Below are 16516 nucleotides of genomic sequence, written 5' to 3'. Positions count from 1 at the left end.
AAAATATAAAGAAAAATACAAAAGATTTTATAATTTTTTCAATGTAAAAATAAGTTTATTTTATTAAATTCAAATCTTACCTTTGATTTTCTCACATGAGCTTGTGCACTAAGATTACAACTACAATATTACGTTAGTGCAAGTAATAGACAATAGGTTATGAAATTAGGACAAAATGCTTTTATGGCGATCCTGTGTGTAATTTTAAAAGCTAGTTCACAAGATTTTATCAGTTATTAAAACAACTGATTTAGTTCTATTTACAGTAGAATAATTGAAAAAATTACCATCAACAATTATATTAACATAACTTTTCTTTTCTTAAATAACGACTTGGTAAATTCAAAAATATTTCATCGATTTAATTTTTTTTTTTTTTTTAATTTTTAATACTTTTATTTAGGTATCTCGGCGATATAAACATTTTGATTGGTTACATGAGAGATTGGTGGACAAGTTTTGTTTGATTCCAATTCCCCCTTTACCTGATAAGCAAATATCTGGACGTTATGAAGAACAGTTTGTTGAACATCGCCGGGTGCAATTACAGGAATTTGTTGATTGGGTGTGTCGACATCCGGTTTTATCTAGATGCGAGGTATGGCACCATTTCTTAACATGCACGGATGAGAAAGTTTGGAAAATGGGGAAAAGAAAAGCTGAACGCGACACTTACGTAGGCATTACTTATTGTTGGGCTATATCACCACCAGAAAAACAATTACTACAATCATATGTTGACTCGCAAATGGACAGTTGTTCACAGTTTATTCATTCCATGGACTTGTCAGTGAGAAATTTGTTAGCTATTTCGAATGACATGACAAAACGATATCAAACTCAATCGAAGAAAGAGTTTCAGCGTATTGGTGATGGGTTATTGGATTTGTCGCGGGCTATTTGTATTGACGAAAGACGTGCGCCTCCATCTAACAATAAATCTCTCTCAGAAAGCTTATCCAAAATAGGAGATATATTTGCTGCAATTGGTCAACAGAGTGGTGAACAGCCAAAATTAGATTGGATACCATTTTCTGATAGGTTGCACATTTACAGGTAAGTTTTAATCTGTAATATTAGTACACTCTGTCATGTTGTACCGTTACTTTATATTTTAAACTACAGCCTTTTTCGTTGATCCTGTGATGATCAAAAAATCATACGGGAAACGTTTGGCGCTAAAAAGTTTATTAGGAGTAAAAAAAAGAAGTTTCAAATTATTTGAACAACGCAGAAATGTATGGGAATGAAAAAACTTTGTTGGTAAGGATTTGAGTCAGATTGGTTTGAAGGCTTTTATTCCAGTACCGCAATTCTGTAACTTTTTATACTTTCCTACCGATGTCGTTAAGTAACGAAAAATATCGGTTGCTTTAACGAATTTAATATTCACTATTTGAAGTTAACGATATCTCTCGGTAATACATTTTAACGACGAATATAGTTAAAAATATAAATGTCAATATTTTTAAAATTAAAAAATCATAAAAATATTCAGAATTTTTTCTTGTTTGCAGATAAATTCGTAGTCGTGTGAATAAATAATCGCATTTTATATAAAAATCAAGCATCAGCTCACCCAAATATATTCGCGAAACCTACTGAAAACAAAAGAACAAGAGTTTTTTTCTAAAAATAAAAGTAACCCAGTGTAATACATATGTCTATGCCACCACAAGTGATCATTGATTCAGAATTTAGATATGCGTTGTTATAAGGACAGTCGACAAATTCCAACGAATTTCCTTCTTAGAATACGGTCTTGTATAAGTTTATACTCGTATCACATAGCCAAATATGGTTTAAAATGCTCACTAATTATGGATATTATGCCCCAATTTAAAGTTGCTCTTAAAATTCGAATACTATTTTCTAAAATTAATATAATTGGTCAATTCACAAGGTCTCTTATCATGTCATATTGTCCTAATATTTCACAGTGGTTTGTATTGCTTTTCAAAATAAATATAATTGGTCAATTCACAAGGTCTCATAATGTCCTAATATTTCACAGTGGTTTTTATTGCTTTTCAAGCAAAAAATGTCCTAAAATAATACTACTATGTATGCTATGTTTATTGTGTTATCGTAACCAGCCAGCAGAGACCTGCGCCCAATGCCTAAGAGTCGGTTAAGCCGAGCCGCCGAGACGAGATATGTGAATTGACCAAATATATGTCCAAATTTATCTTAAAAAGATAATTTAAGCATGTTAACACAAAATAGTTGACCAACCGTACTTTCAAAAAACAACTTATTTCGAATATTTATAACAAAACTAACTCCTAAACAATTATCGTTATGGCTTAACTAGAACATTTTATTTGTCGTTAACCTACCGACAAATTTCGTTATCTACCGACTATTTTTAACGAAAATAATCGGTAAAATTTAATTCGGAATATCTCTTAACGATAAATATTGTTAACTAACGAATTTTGATTACTTAACGACAAAATTTTCTCGTTAAAAAGTTACAGAATTGCGGTACAGATACCTTTATTTATTCTTATGGGGCGATTCATGACATTCCTTTGGAGTTGTCCGAAGATTATATTTGTGAGTCTGCAACTTCTGACGTTGATATTGTGTCTGCTAAGAGGTTTGTTAAAAAGGATAAGGACAGTGGTAAGGAAACGCCAACGTACTCTGTGAAGATTGGTTTTCGCTCAGGCAACATTCCGGAGGACATTATTTTGGATTTTTCTCATATTAAAGTTAATATTTACTATCTCCCACTCAGACAATGCCACAATTGTGGTCGCCTTGGTCACACATCTAAAGGTTGTCGTTCCAAGAAGAGATGTTTGAATTGTTCTAATGAAATTTGTGATGGCAATTGCATTAAGAAGTGTCTTGTGTGGAGGTCTATCTCATTCTAGCAGAGATAGGAAATTGTGTCCCAAATGGCGCGAGGAGGATGATATTTTGAAAATTATGACCATTAAATCAATTAGATCATTCCCTTTGGGGTGACAGGCTGGACTCTTCCCGAGGATGTTGTTTTAGAGACATTTTCAGTCGATCAGATTTTGTATGTTTGAATGATGGTTTCATCACTTTTCTTCCTCATTTAGATAGCGACAGAGGGACTGTTTTAGATTTGACCATTGCTAGACTATATTCTCTATCAGTCTAATGGCGAACTTGTCCCATGTGGTCTGGCGGTTCCCATCATTTTCCTATTATCATTGAGATTGGTGCTGTTGCGGTTTCACCGACCAAATTTCTTTCTAAACGCCGACTCTTGCAGAATCTGTCGACAATAGAACTGGAACCAGATATGGATTGTATTATGGACTCCCTTAGGAATGAAATTTCTAATGCAAAATTCAAGTCCGGTAAATTTGTGCCCAAGGCTTGGTGGAATGGTGGTCTTTCATGTCTCTTCAGGAAACATATTGCAGCAAGCAGTAAGGCTCTTAAGTATCCAACACAGGAGAATCTGGAGGATTCTGTAAATGCGCGTGGCGTTTTGTCAATAGTTTGAAGGATTACAACTCCAATTGACCCTCGATGTGGGACGATGATGCTAATTGTTCTTTCTTGAGGCATTTGGCGGATCAAGTTTCATCTAGGGATCGTTTTGTTTTCTCTACTTCTAGGCCATCGGATATGAACACCTTTCTCATTTAAGGAGTTCACTGATGTTCTTGACTCAAGGAAACGAGCCTCTGCGGGGGGTCTGGATCGAGTCACTTATGATATGGTTAAATCCTTGTCTGTTGCATCTAAGGAGTCTCTTTTACACGTTTACAATAATTTGTTTCTTGACTGTACTTTGCATCCACATTGGAGGAAGATTAAGATTGTTCCCATTCCCAAGAGGCATGTTTCACTAGATGATTTTAGGAACTTTAGGACGATTGCTCTCATCTCAGTTTTTTTGAAGTTGTTGAATATGATGGTAAAGAAAAGGTTGACACGGCTGTCGTTGCTTTGGAAGTCTTACCCGCTCGTTCCTTTGCTTACAGAGGGAGAATGTCGACGACAACGTGTTTGAATGAGTTTCTTTTCAGGGTGTCATATCTCAAGTCAACGGGTTTCAGAGTTGTGTTGGCATCTATCGATATCAGCAATACCTACGACTGTGTGAATGTTTCCATACTAAGAAACATTCTACTCAGTCAGGCTATTTCGTTAGATTTGATTGATTGGATATCATGTTTTCTCTCTAAAAGGGAGCTGTGTATGGGTAACATGTCCGTCAGTGTTTTTAATGGACTTCCTCAGGGAAGTTGCCTCAGTCCGATACTTTTTAACCTATACACTGCTGGTATTCACTCTCTTGAGGATGATAGGACCCTGATTTTTCAGTATGCGGATGATTTTCTGATCCTCTCCTTTGATTCTTTTTTTGAGCAGGCGGTATCTAACCTTGATTCTAAAGTTGGTCAATTTCGATCGATCTGTTCCTCCCTTAATTTGCGTATTAATTCATCAAAGACCAAATGTATGTTTTTTGGCAGACGGGCTAATTTTGATATGGGCTCACTGTGGATGGTTGTCCTATTACCCAGGTGAATTCGCTTAAGTTTCTTGGTCTGTCCATCAGAAATACTTTGACTTTAATGATCATTATGATCGTGTTTTGAGGGAATCCTCTTCAGCTACCAATATTTTCAAAAAGTTATCGGGCATCAGAGGAGGTCTAAGGCCTCAGATTGGATTGAGATTGAGATTGAGTATGCGAGATCTACTTCTGCCCACGCCCCTAGGTATGTTGACAGGAAGATTCAGACCTTCCAGAACTCAAGTCTAATACCATGTTCACACGACGGCATTATTCGTCATTCACGCTCTCATTCGTCATTCAACCCCCAATTACGAACTGAATTACATGATTCGCCATACAAAATTTCAAGTGCGAATAACCTTGTTCGTACGTAATTCAGTTTGAATTACCTTATGAATTACGAACGAATGACTGTCATCTCTAATTTTTATCGATTATTTATGTATCAAAATCAGCTGCCCTGGTCCCACTTGCTTGCACTTTTTCTTTTTTCTAATAAAGAAAATAATAATTAAATTATATTTGTTTAATTAATAATGCTACAATTTTAGGTTTTTACTTACCTTTTTTATCCATTGCCAAATTACAAATTTAAAATTCGCACCAAACAAACAAAATAAACAAAACATGTAAACAGAAGAAAAAAAACAAGAAGAAGAAATAAATAAATGTCAAACTGAATTACGAATGTTGTCGTGTAAACAGGTTGATTCGCAATCGTAATTTAAAACGCGAATTAGGTAATTCAGACTGCCGTGGAAACATGGCATAAGACATTGTCTAGGACTGTGTCCCTCCACTCCGATACTGGCCATTTATGTATTGGCCAACGAACTGCCACCTCATCTTAGATCGGTCTATCTTGCGTCCAAGGAGCTTTTAAAGGTTGCGTGTTATAACCCGTCTCTTATGGATTTGATTAGAGCGGCACCCTCACCTCATATTTTGTCTACGGGAAATACAAGGATATTTTTGACTCGATTCCGTCACTTGGTGAATGTGGCACTAGTGACAAGATTAGGATTATTATTGAGTCATCCTTTAACAGGAACAGAGGTATGTCGAAGGAGGTCCTTGGAGCTCACTATCGTTCGTCGGTTGATTTCTATAAAATTAGGAATTTTACTTTGGTTGCTACTGACTCCTCGATAATGAACAATGGCACTGGATGTGCTGTTTTTAATCTTCTCACTGGACGTTTCTTTTTGTACAGTACACGTGAGAGACTTTCATCACTGTCTGGAGAATTAATTGCCATTAAAAGGGCTGTTGATATAGCCATTGAGGATAATAACTCGCATCTTGTTATTTACACTGATAGTAGAAATGCTAGTTCGAGGAACTTTATAGTATCGGATATTGTTAATTCTATAGTTGATTCTCATATCCTTTAGGTACATATAGTATGGGTTCCTGCCCATGTTGGAGTTTGGTTCAATGAGAGGGTAGATTGCCTGGCCAAACAGGCCGTTTCTCTTGGCGCTCCTTTAGAGGTAAGACTTCCAAATAGGGATGCACTTGTGAGAATAAGGAATTCTCTTAATCAGGAGTGGCTGGATTTCTACTGGACCAGATCTCAAGTGTCTGGACGTTTCTTTTTCTCTCTTTTAAATGAAATACCTGTAGGATCTTGGCACAAGGGTGTTGTTTGGGATCCAATTGACATCAAGATGATTAATAGGCTCTTATGTGGCCACTGTTATAGTGGCGTTTACCTTCACATGATACGTAAGAGATCGTCTGATGTTTGTGATTTTTGTAACATGATCGACAATTCTGAGCATCTTATCTTTCACTATTCTGAATTCAATGATATAAGAATTAAACACCAATGTTTTCTAAATTTACTAATCTTTTTGACTTATTAAATTCTCATGACATCGGTATATACTCTCAGTTAATTAGTTTCATTAAGGAAGCTAGCATGCGAGTTTTTAAGTCTTAGGAAATAATCAACCGTTAGTCACTAACTGTCATGTCGCCCCCTGAACTGTTTAAGGTTGCATTCAAAAGTAATAAAAGAAAATCAAAACATAGAATTATATTTGAATGCAACCTTGAAACAGCTGTTCAGGGGAACGATTGGTACAGGAAAAAGATGGAGAAAAGGCGGGAAAAGATTAAGAATGAGGGAACGGGTAGGATATGGTACAGGAGGAAGAAGAAGTTTTTTTTTTTGGAGAGAGATGAAAATGAGGATAGACGTGGTTTTTGTTTGCACATAATACACAATTATTTAAAATTTAAATAAACACAAAAATACACAAAAAGAAATTTAAAGCACATAATACACAATTATTTAAAATTTAAATAAACATAAAAATACACAAAAGAAATTTTAAACACAAAAATAAACAAAAGAAATTTAAACACATTTAAAACACAAAAATACACTATTTGGAATACATCACACAAGTTTGAACACAAAAAGAAAACACAAATATACAAAAATTTAAACACATTTAAATCACAAAATTAAAACACAATACACTAAATACACCAAATACATCTTTAAATAAAACACGTATCTAAATTATCACACACACAAACTTAAACACATTGAAACACAATTAAGGAAACGTCACGATGAAGGGAAGTTATGTACTGTTTCGGACAGATTAGACCTACACACAAACGGACAATAATCTCCCCTAAATCAAAACATTCCTGTGTGTGTTCCTAAGGAATTAAGATGATGGCGTAATAGAGGATAAACGGTAAGTGAGCTAGTTTTAAGACTGTAGGGTATAATTAGGGGCAAACCCATAGTTAATGGGCCAAAGGTTTGCCATGGAAGAGGGTGGGCAGGCCAAGCAGCAAACATCCGCTGCGGCCAAGTAAGTAGGAAGTTGCGATGCCTAGGAATAGATCAGGGGGAAAATTCAATAATAGGGAAATTTGAACGGTAGTTTTTTTATTCCTTTTTTTTAAAATATATTTTTATATTTAGAATTTTTTGTTCAGAGGCTTGAGGGTGATTGGATGGTGGAATTTACGCCCCCTTTACCGGCTCAGCCAGGCATTACCACCTTATTTTGATTAAGCGTTGCCATCCAGTCATCCTCCAAGGGTTTTCCCAAAAAAGTCTATGACATAACAGCGTTATACTGGAGGAAGTAGGCATTTTTCAATGCCCAACGTTTTCCCCAGTGTTTTTTTTCTTCGTGTGGGATACCCTGGCTTTTTGCGTATTGCTTTGCCATCAGCTCTTTTTATTAAAAACCAAAAAAAAAAAATATAGTAAAATAATACATACTAGGGTAAATCGTAAATATATTTCAATGAGCTTTTTTTTTAATGATAACGTAAATATAGAATTCGAATGTTAGTTAAAATGTTGAATTCTTTTGTGTTTAATTCATAGATGTAGATTCATAGTAATAAAAAGAGGAATAATCAAATGACAGCATTAGGTCTTTTAGGAAATCCCGAGTTAGTGAAATACCATTAACTGATAATTATATAGAATTAACTGGACCTGTCAGTATCCAGCCAAAAATTGTGATCTGAGCCAGTAACATAATTTGCGGATATAAATCAGCCCCAATAAGAATATCAAAAGGCCGGCTATCGAAAGGACTGGCATCTGCCAAATGAAGATTTGGCAATAATCCTTTAATGTCAGCGTTTACAGAAATCGAAGGCAAATTCCCCGATATATCTGGCAAAACAAAGGCCTTGGTATTTAGCCATACAGAAGAATCCAAATCAGAGCAGATCTTCAGAGAACAAGCCTTTCTCGAACTACAGAAACCGTATTATTTACGCCAGAAACTTTAGCATTTGCAGAATGCGTGGGAAGTTTAAACCTTTTTCGTAATCGAAGCTGAATCAATAAGAGCTCTGACCTGATACCTATTGCCATTATGTGTGATATTTACTGATGTAGTTCCTAAGATAACAGAATGATTTTGACGTGTATGAAATACTTGTCGAGTTTGCGTAACATTAGTAGAAGTAGAAGTTTTATATTTTCGAAATTAAAGTTATATTTTATTAATTCAATAAATTCATTTTTATTAGGTTATAAGCGCGTGTATAAAAAGAAGTAATTCAAAGTAAAGTTAAAATAAAAAAAGTATTGACAGCAAATGTCGATAAGGAGTTGCCATCTGTTTAATAATAGTATAATACTGACGGGTTATATCATACGCATACACAATATTTCTTCCCCTGCCTAAGGAGAGAACAATACCCTTGGTTTTCTTTGTCTGGCCGAACGTCTTGGTGCTGCTATTGGGTCATTGGTTGTGTCGTTTGATTCACTGCTGCTTGTAGTTGAGAAGTTTGCTGCTGGAGGTACCATGTGTTTGGGTTCCTGTGGTTCAATATCCTCCGCCTCCACGACTTCAGCCTCTATCACAGTCGCACCCTCAGATGACCTTGTTCGCAGCATAGTTGACGGTTCTCTACTGTTTGGGGTACTTGTAGCAAAATCGATGTTCATGAAAGCGTCATTATCACTATTCGTTGATTGAGGGTTTGATAGCGCAGAGTCACCGTGCGTTGCCAACATAGTGGTTGGTTTATTTCCACATTCATCACCCCTCTTTCGCTTTTTGTCACCACTTGAGCCTCGAATTTGATCAACGTGTCTTTTAAAGAGTTTGTTCCTGAATTCTATTTGGTAGTGGAGATCGCCTATGCGGGTTCTAATAACACCCGGCAGCCATTTTTCCATTCTGGGGTTACCGGACAAAAAATATACTGGTTGGTTAGGTTCGAATGTTCGAAAGTTTGGGTTGAAATCGATATATTGTTTTTCATTCATTTTGCTGGTAGTGCTATCTGGTCGAACCAAGTTTAACCGTGAGCGCAGTAGTCGTCCCAAAAACAGTATTGATGGTGGTTGGCCAGTTCCAGCATGCGGTGCATTTCTGTACTGCCGTAAAAACTTATTAATGTTGCTTTGGATAGAAGACTTCGTCGAGCCCATAGCTTTAAGGGCATTTTTTATGGTTTGGACGCTTCTTTCTGCCTGTCCGTTAGTCGCCGGGTGGTACGGTGCCGTTTGCTTATGATATACCACCCCACTTACTTTCAAAAAGTTACAAAATTCAGCGGATGAAAAGTTGGTCCCATTGTCGGACACTACAGTTTTTGGAACACCGTACGCGCTGAAGATTTCATCCAAGATTTGAGTTGTCGCACTTGATGTAGTTGAAGTTGTAATTTTTACCTCCATCCATTTGCTATAGGCGTCAGTTACAATCAGTAGCATTACTCCTAAGAAGGGGCCAGCGTAATCAATGTGAATACGATCCCAAGGTCCACTAGGGTACTCCCAGTGGTGGTAACCAAATTTCGTTGGTTTGTTTGCGTGGATTGCACACGAGTTGCAGGATTTTGCCACATTCTCAATATCGCTATCGATACCGGGCCAATATACAAAAGAGCGCGCCAGACCCTTCATTTTCACAATGCCAAGGTGCGCCGCATGCAAGTCATTTAAGATTTTCTCACGCAGTTTACTCGGTATTACGATTCTATGTTCGAAGACTAAACATCCAGCAGAGAGTGTGTAGTTTTCTTCAGGTGACTTATATCCAGCGTTTTTAAGACTTCGACCTGCTTCTAAGGTTTGAACGATCTTGCCCAAAGTAATATCTTTTCTAGTTTCCCGGGCAATAGCTTCCGCTCTAATTGGTAGTTGGTTCACCTGGCCAATAATAAAATTGTCAAATGCGTCGAATTCTTCTTCATTAGGATTTATACTAGATATGTTATGTACTCTTTGAGGTATTCTTGAACAAAAATCAGCATTGGTATTTGCCTTGGTTGGCTTATACACGACGTCATAGTTAAAGTTGCTTAAGAAATCTGAGTAGTTTGCCATTCGACTTACGCACAACGCAGACAAACCTTTTTCGGGGTGCAAAATTTGTGATAACGGTTTATGATCCGTTATTAATGTAAAGTGTCTGGCATATACATACTTGAAAAACTTTTTTACAGCCCACACGATCGCCAACGCCTCTTTATCAATTTGTGGGTATCTTGTCTCTGTTTCAGTCATAGTGCGGCTTGCGTAGGCAATTGGTCTCTCCAGGCCATTTTCAAGTTTATGCGACAATACCGCCCCAAGTCCGTATTTGCTTGCGTCGGTGGCCAATATTAGAGGAAGGGTAGGGTCGTATGGGATTAAAACCTGTGGTGATATAAGTATGTCTTTAATTTTAGTATACGCCTCATCCGCATTTATATTCCATATGAATTCTTTTTGAAGTAACATATCTCTTAGTGGCCTTGATGTTGTAGCTAAGTTAGGTATAAACGCATTATAATAGGTAGCTTTGCCTAAGAACAGTTGAAGCTCTTCAGGTGTTGTAGGCTTTGGCGCATTTTGAATGGCTTCAATATGTTTGTTGGATTTATGGATGCCATACCGGTCAATTTTATGGCCCAAAAATTCTACCGTTGGGGTAGCAAACACACACTTTTCTCGATTTAAACGAAGCCCCTCTTCCTTCATTTTGTCCAGTATTGATCGAAGACTTAAAATCATATGTTGGAAGTTATCCGCATACACGAGAATATCATCAAAAAAACATAGGACGTTTGGTATGTCCTTTAACAAATTTTCCATGCGCCTCTGCCAGATTGCAGGGATGTTAGCAGCGCCGTAAACTGCCCTAGTTGGCCGGATTAGTCCATGAGTTGTTGTATTTAGCGTGAGTACATGTGCGAATTCGTCGTCTATTGTCAAGTGTGAGTACGCGTCCGTCACATCAAGATGGCAAAAAATCGTTGAACCTCGTATTCTGTTCAGTAGATCCTCTATTTTTGGAATTGGGTGTTCATCAATGATTATACGTGGATTCACTGTCGGCTTATAATTACCTGTTATGCGAATGCCTCCACCTTTTTTTGTCACAACATGCGTTGTTGAAGCCCATTCGGAGTACTCAACTCTTCTGTATAGGCCAGCTGTTATTTTCTTATCAATTTCTTTTATATAAGCTTCTCTGAGTGCTAACGGAACCTCACGTGCCCTTGCAAAAATCGGGGTGGCATCTGGCTTAAGGTGTATTTTTGATGGTGGTCCTCTTAGTTTACCTGCAACTTTGCTAAATATATTTTTAAATTCATCAAGTAACCGATTCAGTTGCTCTTGCTGTTGTGAGGTCATTTCCGGAGATGTTGTTGTAATGCTGTTCACCTGGTTGGATGTTGTAAATATTTTAACAAAGTCGATTTCTTTTGCAAAATTTGTTATCCACTCTCTGCCCATTAGGGTGTCGAACTTGCCGTCTACGATGTATAAGTTAAGCCTGCAGAGGGTGTTTCCAATACATACATTGACAGGAAGGCGACCCATACAATTTACTTTGTGGCCAGAATAGCTTGTAAATTGTCTGTCTGTTGCTTGCAGTTTACAAAAAGGCTTAATTTTTCGTATCGAATTTATACTCATTATAGAACAGGGAGAGCCAGTGTCCAGTTCCATCTTCACAGCATAACCATCTACAAGTGTGGTTATTAACTTTCTTTCATTTGATCCTATCAAGTTAACAATCTCAATTTTATTGAGTTTTTGCACCATGTCGGTTGGATCTTCTCCCTCTGATTCTGATATGCGATGTGTTTTACTTCGACACATTTTTGAAATATGTCCTACCTTTCCACACCGATAACACTTGGCTTGTCTAAATTTACAATCATTCCTTGGATGTCTACCACCACATCCCGAGCACTGTGCACCGTGCGAAGTGGTCTTTCCTTTAGCAGAATTTCGTTTATAATCCACCAGTGAGGGATGCAGTCTATGTATCTCCTCTTCATGAGACTGTTCTGATGTTGATGGGTTGATTTCTGTCGTCGTGGTGTGTGTAAGTTCCATATTGTGCGCAATTTCGTACGCTGCTGCAAACGTTTCAGGTTTCTTACTGATGATTTCATCACATACGACGCGTGATCTCATACCACACAGGAGCTGCTCTGTTAACATTCGGTCGAGGAAATTATCATACTCGCAGTGAGCAGCATTTTGTTTTAGGCGCAAAGCAAAGTTTGCAATAGGTTCATCTTTGTCCTGTATTACTTTGCGAAATTTAATACTCTCCGCATATTTATTTTTCTTGTTATCAAAATGATTAGTTAGTGTATTTTTAATTTCGTCGAATGTTAATGATTCTGGGCTCTTCGGGCTAATTAGTATTTTCAATGCGTTGTTAAGTTCTGCCCCCATGTGTACACGTGTGTAATTGTGGTATTCAGCCACAGATATTTTGGACAGTTGCAATGCCCATTCAAAACGTTGAAAATAGTCGGCTACCGATGCACCATCATCTCTTTTAAATTCCGGCATAGAAAAAGCAGGTGACTTTACAGAAGTCGGCATCGAAGGATTCATGTCCGCAACAGCCGCTTGTGTTGCATCTATAACTGCTCTGCGTATAGCTTCAGCTAAAGAGTCCGTTAAATTCTTCAGCTCCATATTCTCCATTGATTAGCTTCCTTTAATCCCACTTCTGACACCAATTTTATATTTTCGAAATTAAAGTTATATTTTATTAATTCAATAAATTCATTTTTATTAGGTTATAAGCGCGTGTATAAAAAGAAGTAATTCAAAGTAAAGTTAAAATAAAAAAAGTATTGACAGCAAATGTCGATAAGGAGTTGCCATCTGTTTAATAATAGTATAATACTGACGGTTTATATCATACGCATACACAATAAGAAGGTTGTTGATAATTCGGTGTTGAGTTAGTGGGTCGAAGAACCTCAGCAGAACTCTGACCGGAAGAAGTCGTAGGCCATTCCAATTTTGAATTTTCTATTGGCTCTTGATGAAGCATAGCATGGTGTCGATTATCGCAAATTAAACAATTATTATTGATTTTACAATTGCTGACATGATATGACCTTGAAAGACAATTAGAACAACAGTTATTTTCGTTACAGCTAAAATTCTGTCAGCTAGGACATAAACTACAAGAAATATTCGAAGAAGTAACATTGTCAGAAGGTACAGAATATTGATTGTTAAGACAGTCCAATGTCAGAATTCTTTCCGTCAGAAAGTTATCCAAATCATGCCAAAGGGAGAGAGCCGTCTTGTTCTTTACACTGTTCTTTAGCTTCACCTTCGGTCTTTCCTATTAAATGACAAAGACGTTCTACATTACTAACGCGCGAGCTGTTTATATAAATCGCCGTAAATAAACCACTAAAGGCCGGCCAAGAATCATAATCCCCTTCAAATGCGTCGACATCGCAAGGGGTAGTGTCAAAGTATGCCCAGAATCAGAATCCACCGCTGGCAAATCACCTGCGTTCGGTACCGATTTAAATTTGCTCATCTTCTCATTAATCGCACCTAAACATTTAATATAGCCTACATATGTGACCTGATATTTAGATGCAGCTACATCTACATCACTAGGCTCTGTATCAGAATTCTCCAAAAAATCTAAACAGGCCTCATATGTTTTCTTAACTTTCTCCCATAACACTTTTATTTCAGCGCTCTGAACCTCCAAGGTATAAATATTATGAATGTCATCAGGAAAATCATTAAAATTTGCCTTAAAAACAATAAGCATCCGATGCTCTAATGAATCTATTTAGTGGAGTGATGGGCAATTATCGATAATAAATAGAATTAAATTTCTATTTAGTTACAAAAATATGTAAAATTTAACAAAAATATTTCCCAAAACCGTAGGGTGACCAATACAATTGAAAAAGAAGAATTTATATTTGTTATTGTAATGTACAGATGTAAATCTGTAAACAAAAAATGTACAAAAGAAAATGTAAGAAATACTAATTCTGACAATGACTGCCCTATTTAAAAGAAATAAATAGTTTTACAAATTTAAAATCGAAGAATTTAATGAAATAAAACACAAATGAAATTTGTACGTGCGTTCGCGTTAAAATCAAACGAATTTAAATCACTTCATTTTAGCTCACAATTGAAATATATTTACGTACCTTATTTTATGAAACATAACTAATAAGCATGGTGTTGGCAGTGTGATGGTTTGGGGTACTGTCGCTGCTTCTGGAGTGGGAAAGTTAGTGTTTGTTGAGGATAATATGGATCGTTATCAGTACAAATCCATTTTGGAACAAAATTTTAGAGCATCCGTTGATATTTTAACTCTTGGTTAAAGTTCGATTTTTCAGCAAGATAACTATCCGAAACATTGGTCTCAAATTGTCAAAGATTGGCTACTCACTCTACCATGCCCCATGACAATTGTACACACCACCTCAAAGCCCAGACTTAAATGTTATTGAGCACGTGTGGGAAATTCTACAACGGAATATCCGAAAACATCTGATTACTTGTGCACCAATGTTAAAGGAGAACCTTCCAGAAGAATGGCAAAATATAACGTCCGCAGAACTGAAAAATTTAGTTGCTTCGATGCCCAGACGCTTGTAGATGCCCGTGGTGGCCCAACGAAATATTGAATTTGATGAAAATTTGTATTCGCTGGAAAATGTTTATTTAGTGTACAGATCGTATGTAGACTTTTGTCAACATATTTTTTTAATTTTTGGTGAATAAAAGTTAAATTAATTATAAATTTAGCGATATTTTTTGTTATATTACTAAAAATGCATTTGAAATAAAACTGCATCATTACTTTTAAAATAATGGTCGTATGTAGACTTTTGTCGGTCACTGTAAATTTTAATTTTAAAAATGTTGAATGAAAGTTAAATCTTTGGAACAAACGATGGTATACATAGTTTGTAAGAATTTGTTTGTAAAAATATTAATGTTTTCATACACAATGCCATTCAATAAATCATTCTGTTCCAAAGTTACACAATTTTCACATGCACAAAATTTTTACATTTTTTTTGATTTTTATTTCTTACTAGCTGAACCGGTGCGCTTCGTCACCCCAATTAGAAGAAAGAAATAGTACTATCAAGTCTCACTTTGTGAATCTAATTGTAAATGTCTAATTTCATATTTCTGAGTCCATTGTTATAGAAAATGTAAAATGTGTTCCTAATTTTAAATTTTTAGGTTTATTATTATTATTATTATAAAATATTCAAAAAGTACCATTGCAATAAGAAAATAGTACCATTGATTATCACTTTTAAATTCGCATTCACTAAACCATAACCCGTCAAGTTTGAATTTTAGATTTGTATATCATTTCCTATATTATCAATTAATTTTGTTTCTATAATATTTAATATTTAATAAATTATCACAAAACCGAAACCGATCGGTTTTTAATTTTTTAAAACCGAAACCGCGGTTTTGAAATTATTCGATTTTTTGGAAACTCTAGGTCCATTATTATAGGAAATTCAAAAAAGTACCCATGAGAATAAAGAAAAAGTACCACTAAGTATGCCCTTGAATTTTCACTCACTTGGGACCATATACGCCTAATTTCATATTTCTATGTCCATTATTACAAAAAATTAAAAAAGTACCATTAGAATATTCTGGTCAGGGTGTCTCGTCTATGGAATAAATTACCTATTAATTTGAGGAATTTTCAATATTCAAAAAATAATTTTAAAACTATACTTTTCTCATATATTTGTGGATCGTAATGCTTTAACATGTTATAAACCGGTTTTCTTAATGTTAGTTTCTATTAAAATTCATTAAAACTCTTCTTTCCAACAAATCCGGTAGTATTATTAGAGAGTCGTTAATATTTACCCCTAAGAACATCAAACCATGATTTTTTTTTTGTTTTCTTTTCCATAGAAAAACAATCTACAGAAAAATATTTTATTCGTACAATAAATTTAATACATTTCAATTTCGGCCTCAGCGCTTTATTGAGGCAAGTTGGCACAACAATTCATTGTTAAATATACAAATAAAATATTTAACTTAAGTTAAACAATAACTAAATTGTAATAAATATATACAAAAATGGTTTAAACACCAAAAAAAATTGTTATTACAAAAGCGTTTCAAAGTTGTTAAATAAACGTTGTTTGCAAGATGATTTAAATAACGAAAATTTAATTGATTAATTGATTTTGATAGGAATCATTAAA

The 16516-nt window shown here is 35.7% G+C and overlaps 1 protein-coding gene across 1 annotated transcript in view; it reads left to right on the top strand.

Moving 5' to 3' along the window:
* The window catches only part of SH3PX1 (sorting nexin 33-like protein SH3PX1), a 73505-nt gene that overhangs the window by 40195 nt on the left and 16794 nt on the right, over nucleotides 1-16516 (top strand). Inside the window, exon 2 of the mRNA XM_065503011.1 lies at nucleotides 404-1056. Within this exon, the coding sequence (XP_065359083.1) occupies nucleotides 404-1056 (653 nt within the window). The remainder of the gene's footprint in view (nucleotides 1-403; nucleotides 1057-16516) is intronic.

The sequence above is a fragment of the Calliphora vicina genome, chromosome 3, assembly GCF_958450345.1.
Source record: "Calliphora vicina chromosome 3, idCalVici1.1, whole genome shotgun sequence".
NCBI lineage: Eukaryota > Metazoa > Arthropoda > Insecta > Diptera > Calliphoridae > Calliphora > Calliphora vicina.
This window is presented reverse-complemented; position numbering and strand designations above follow the sequence as displayed.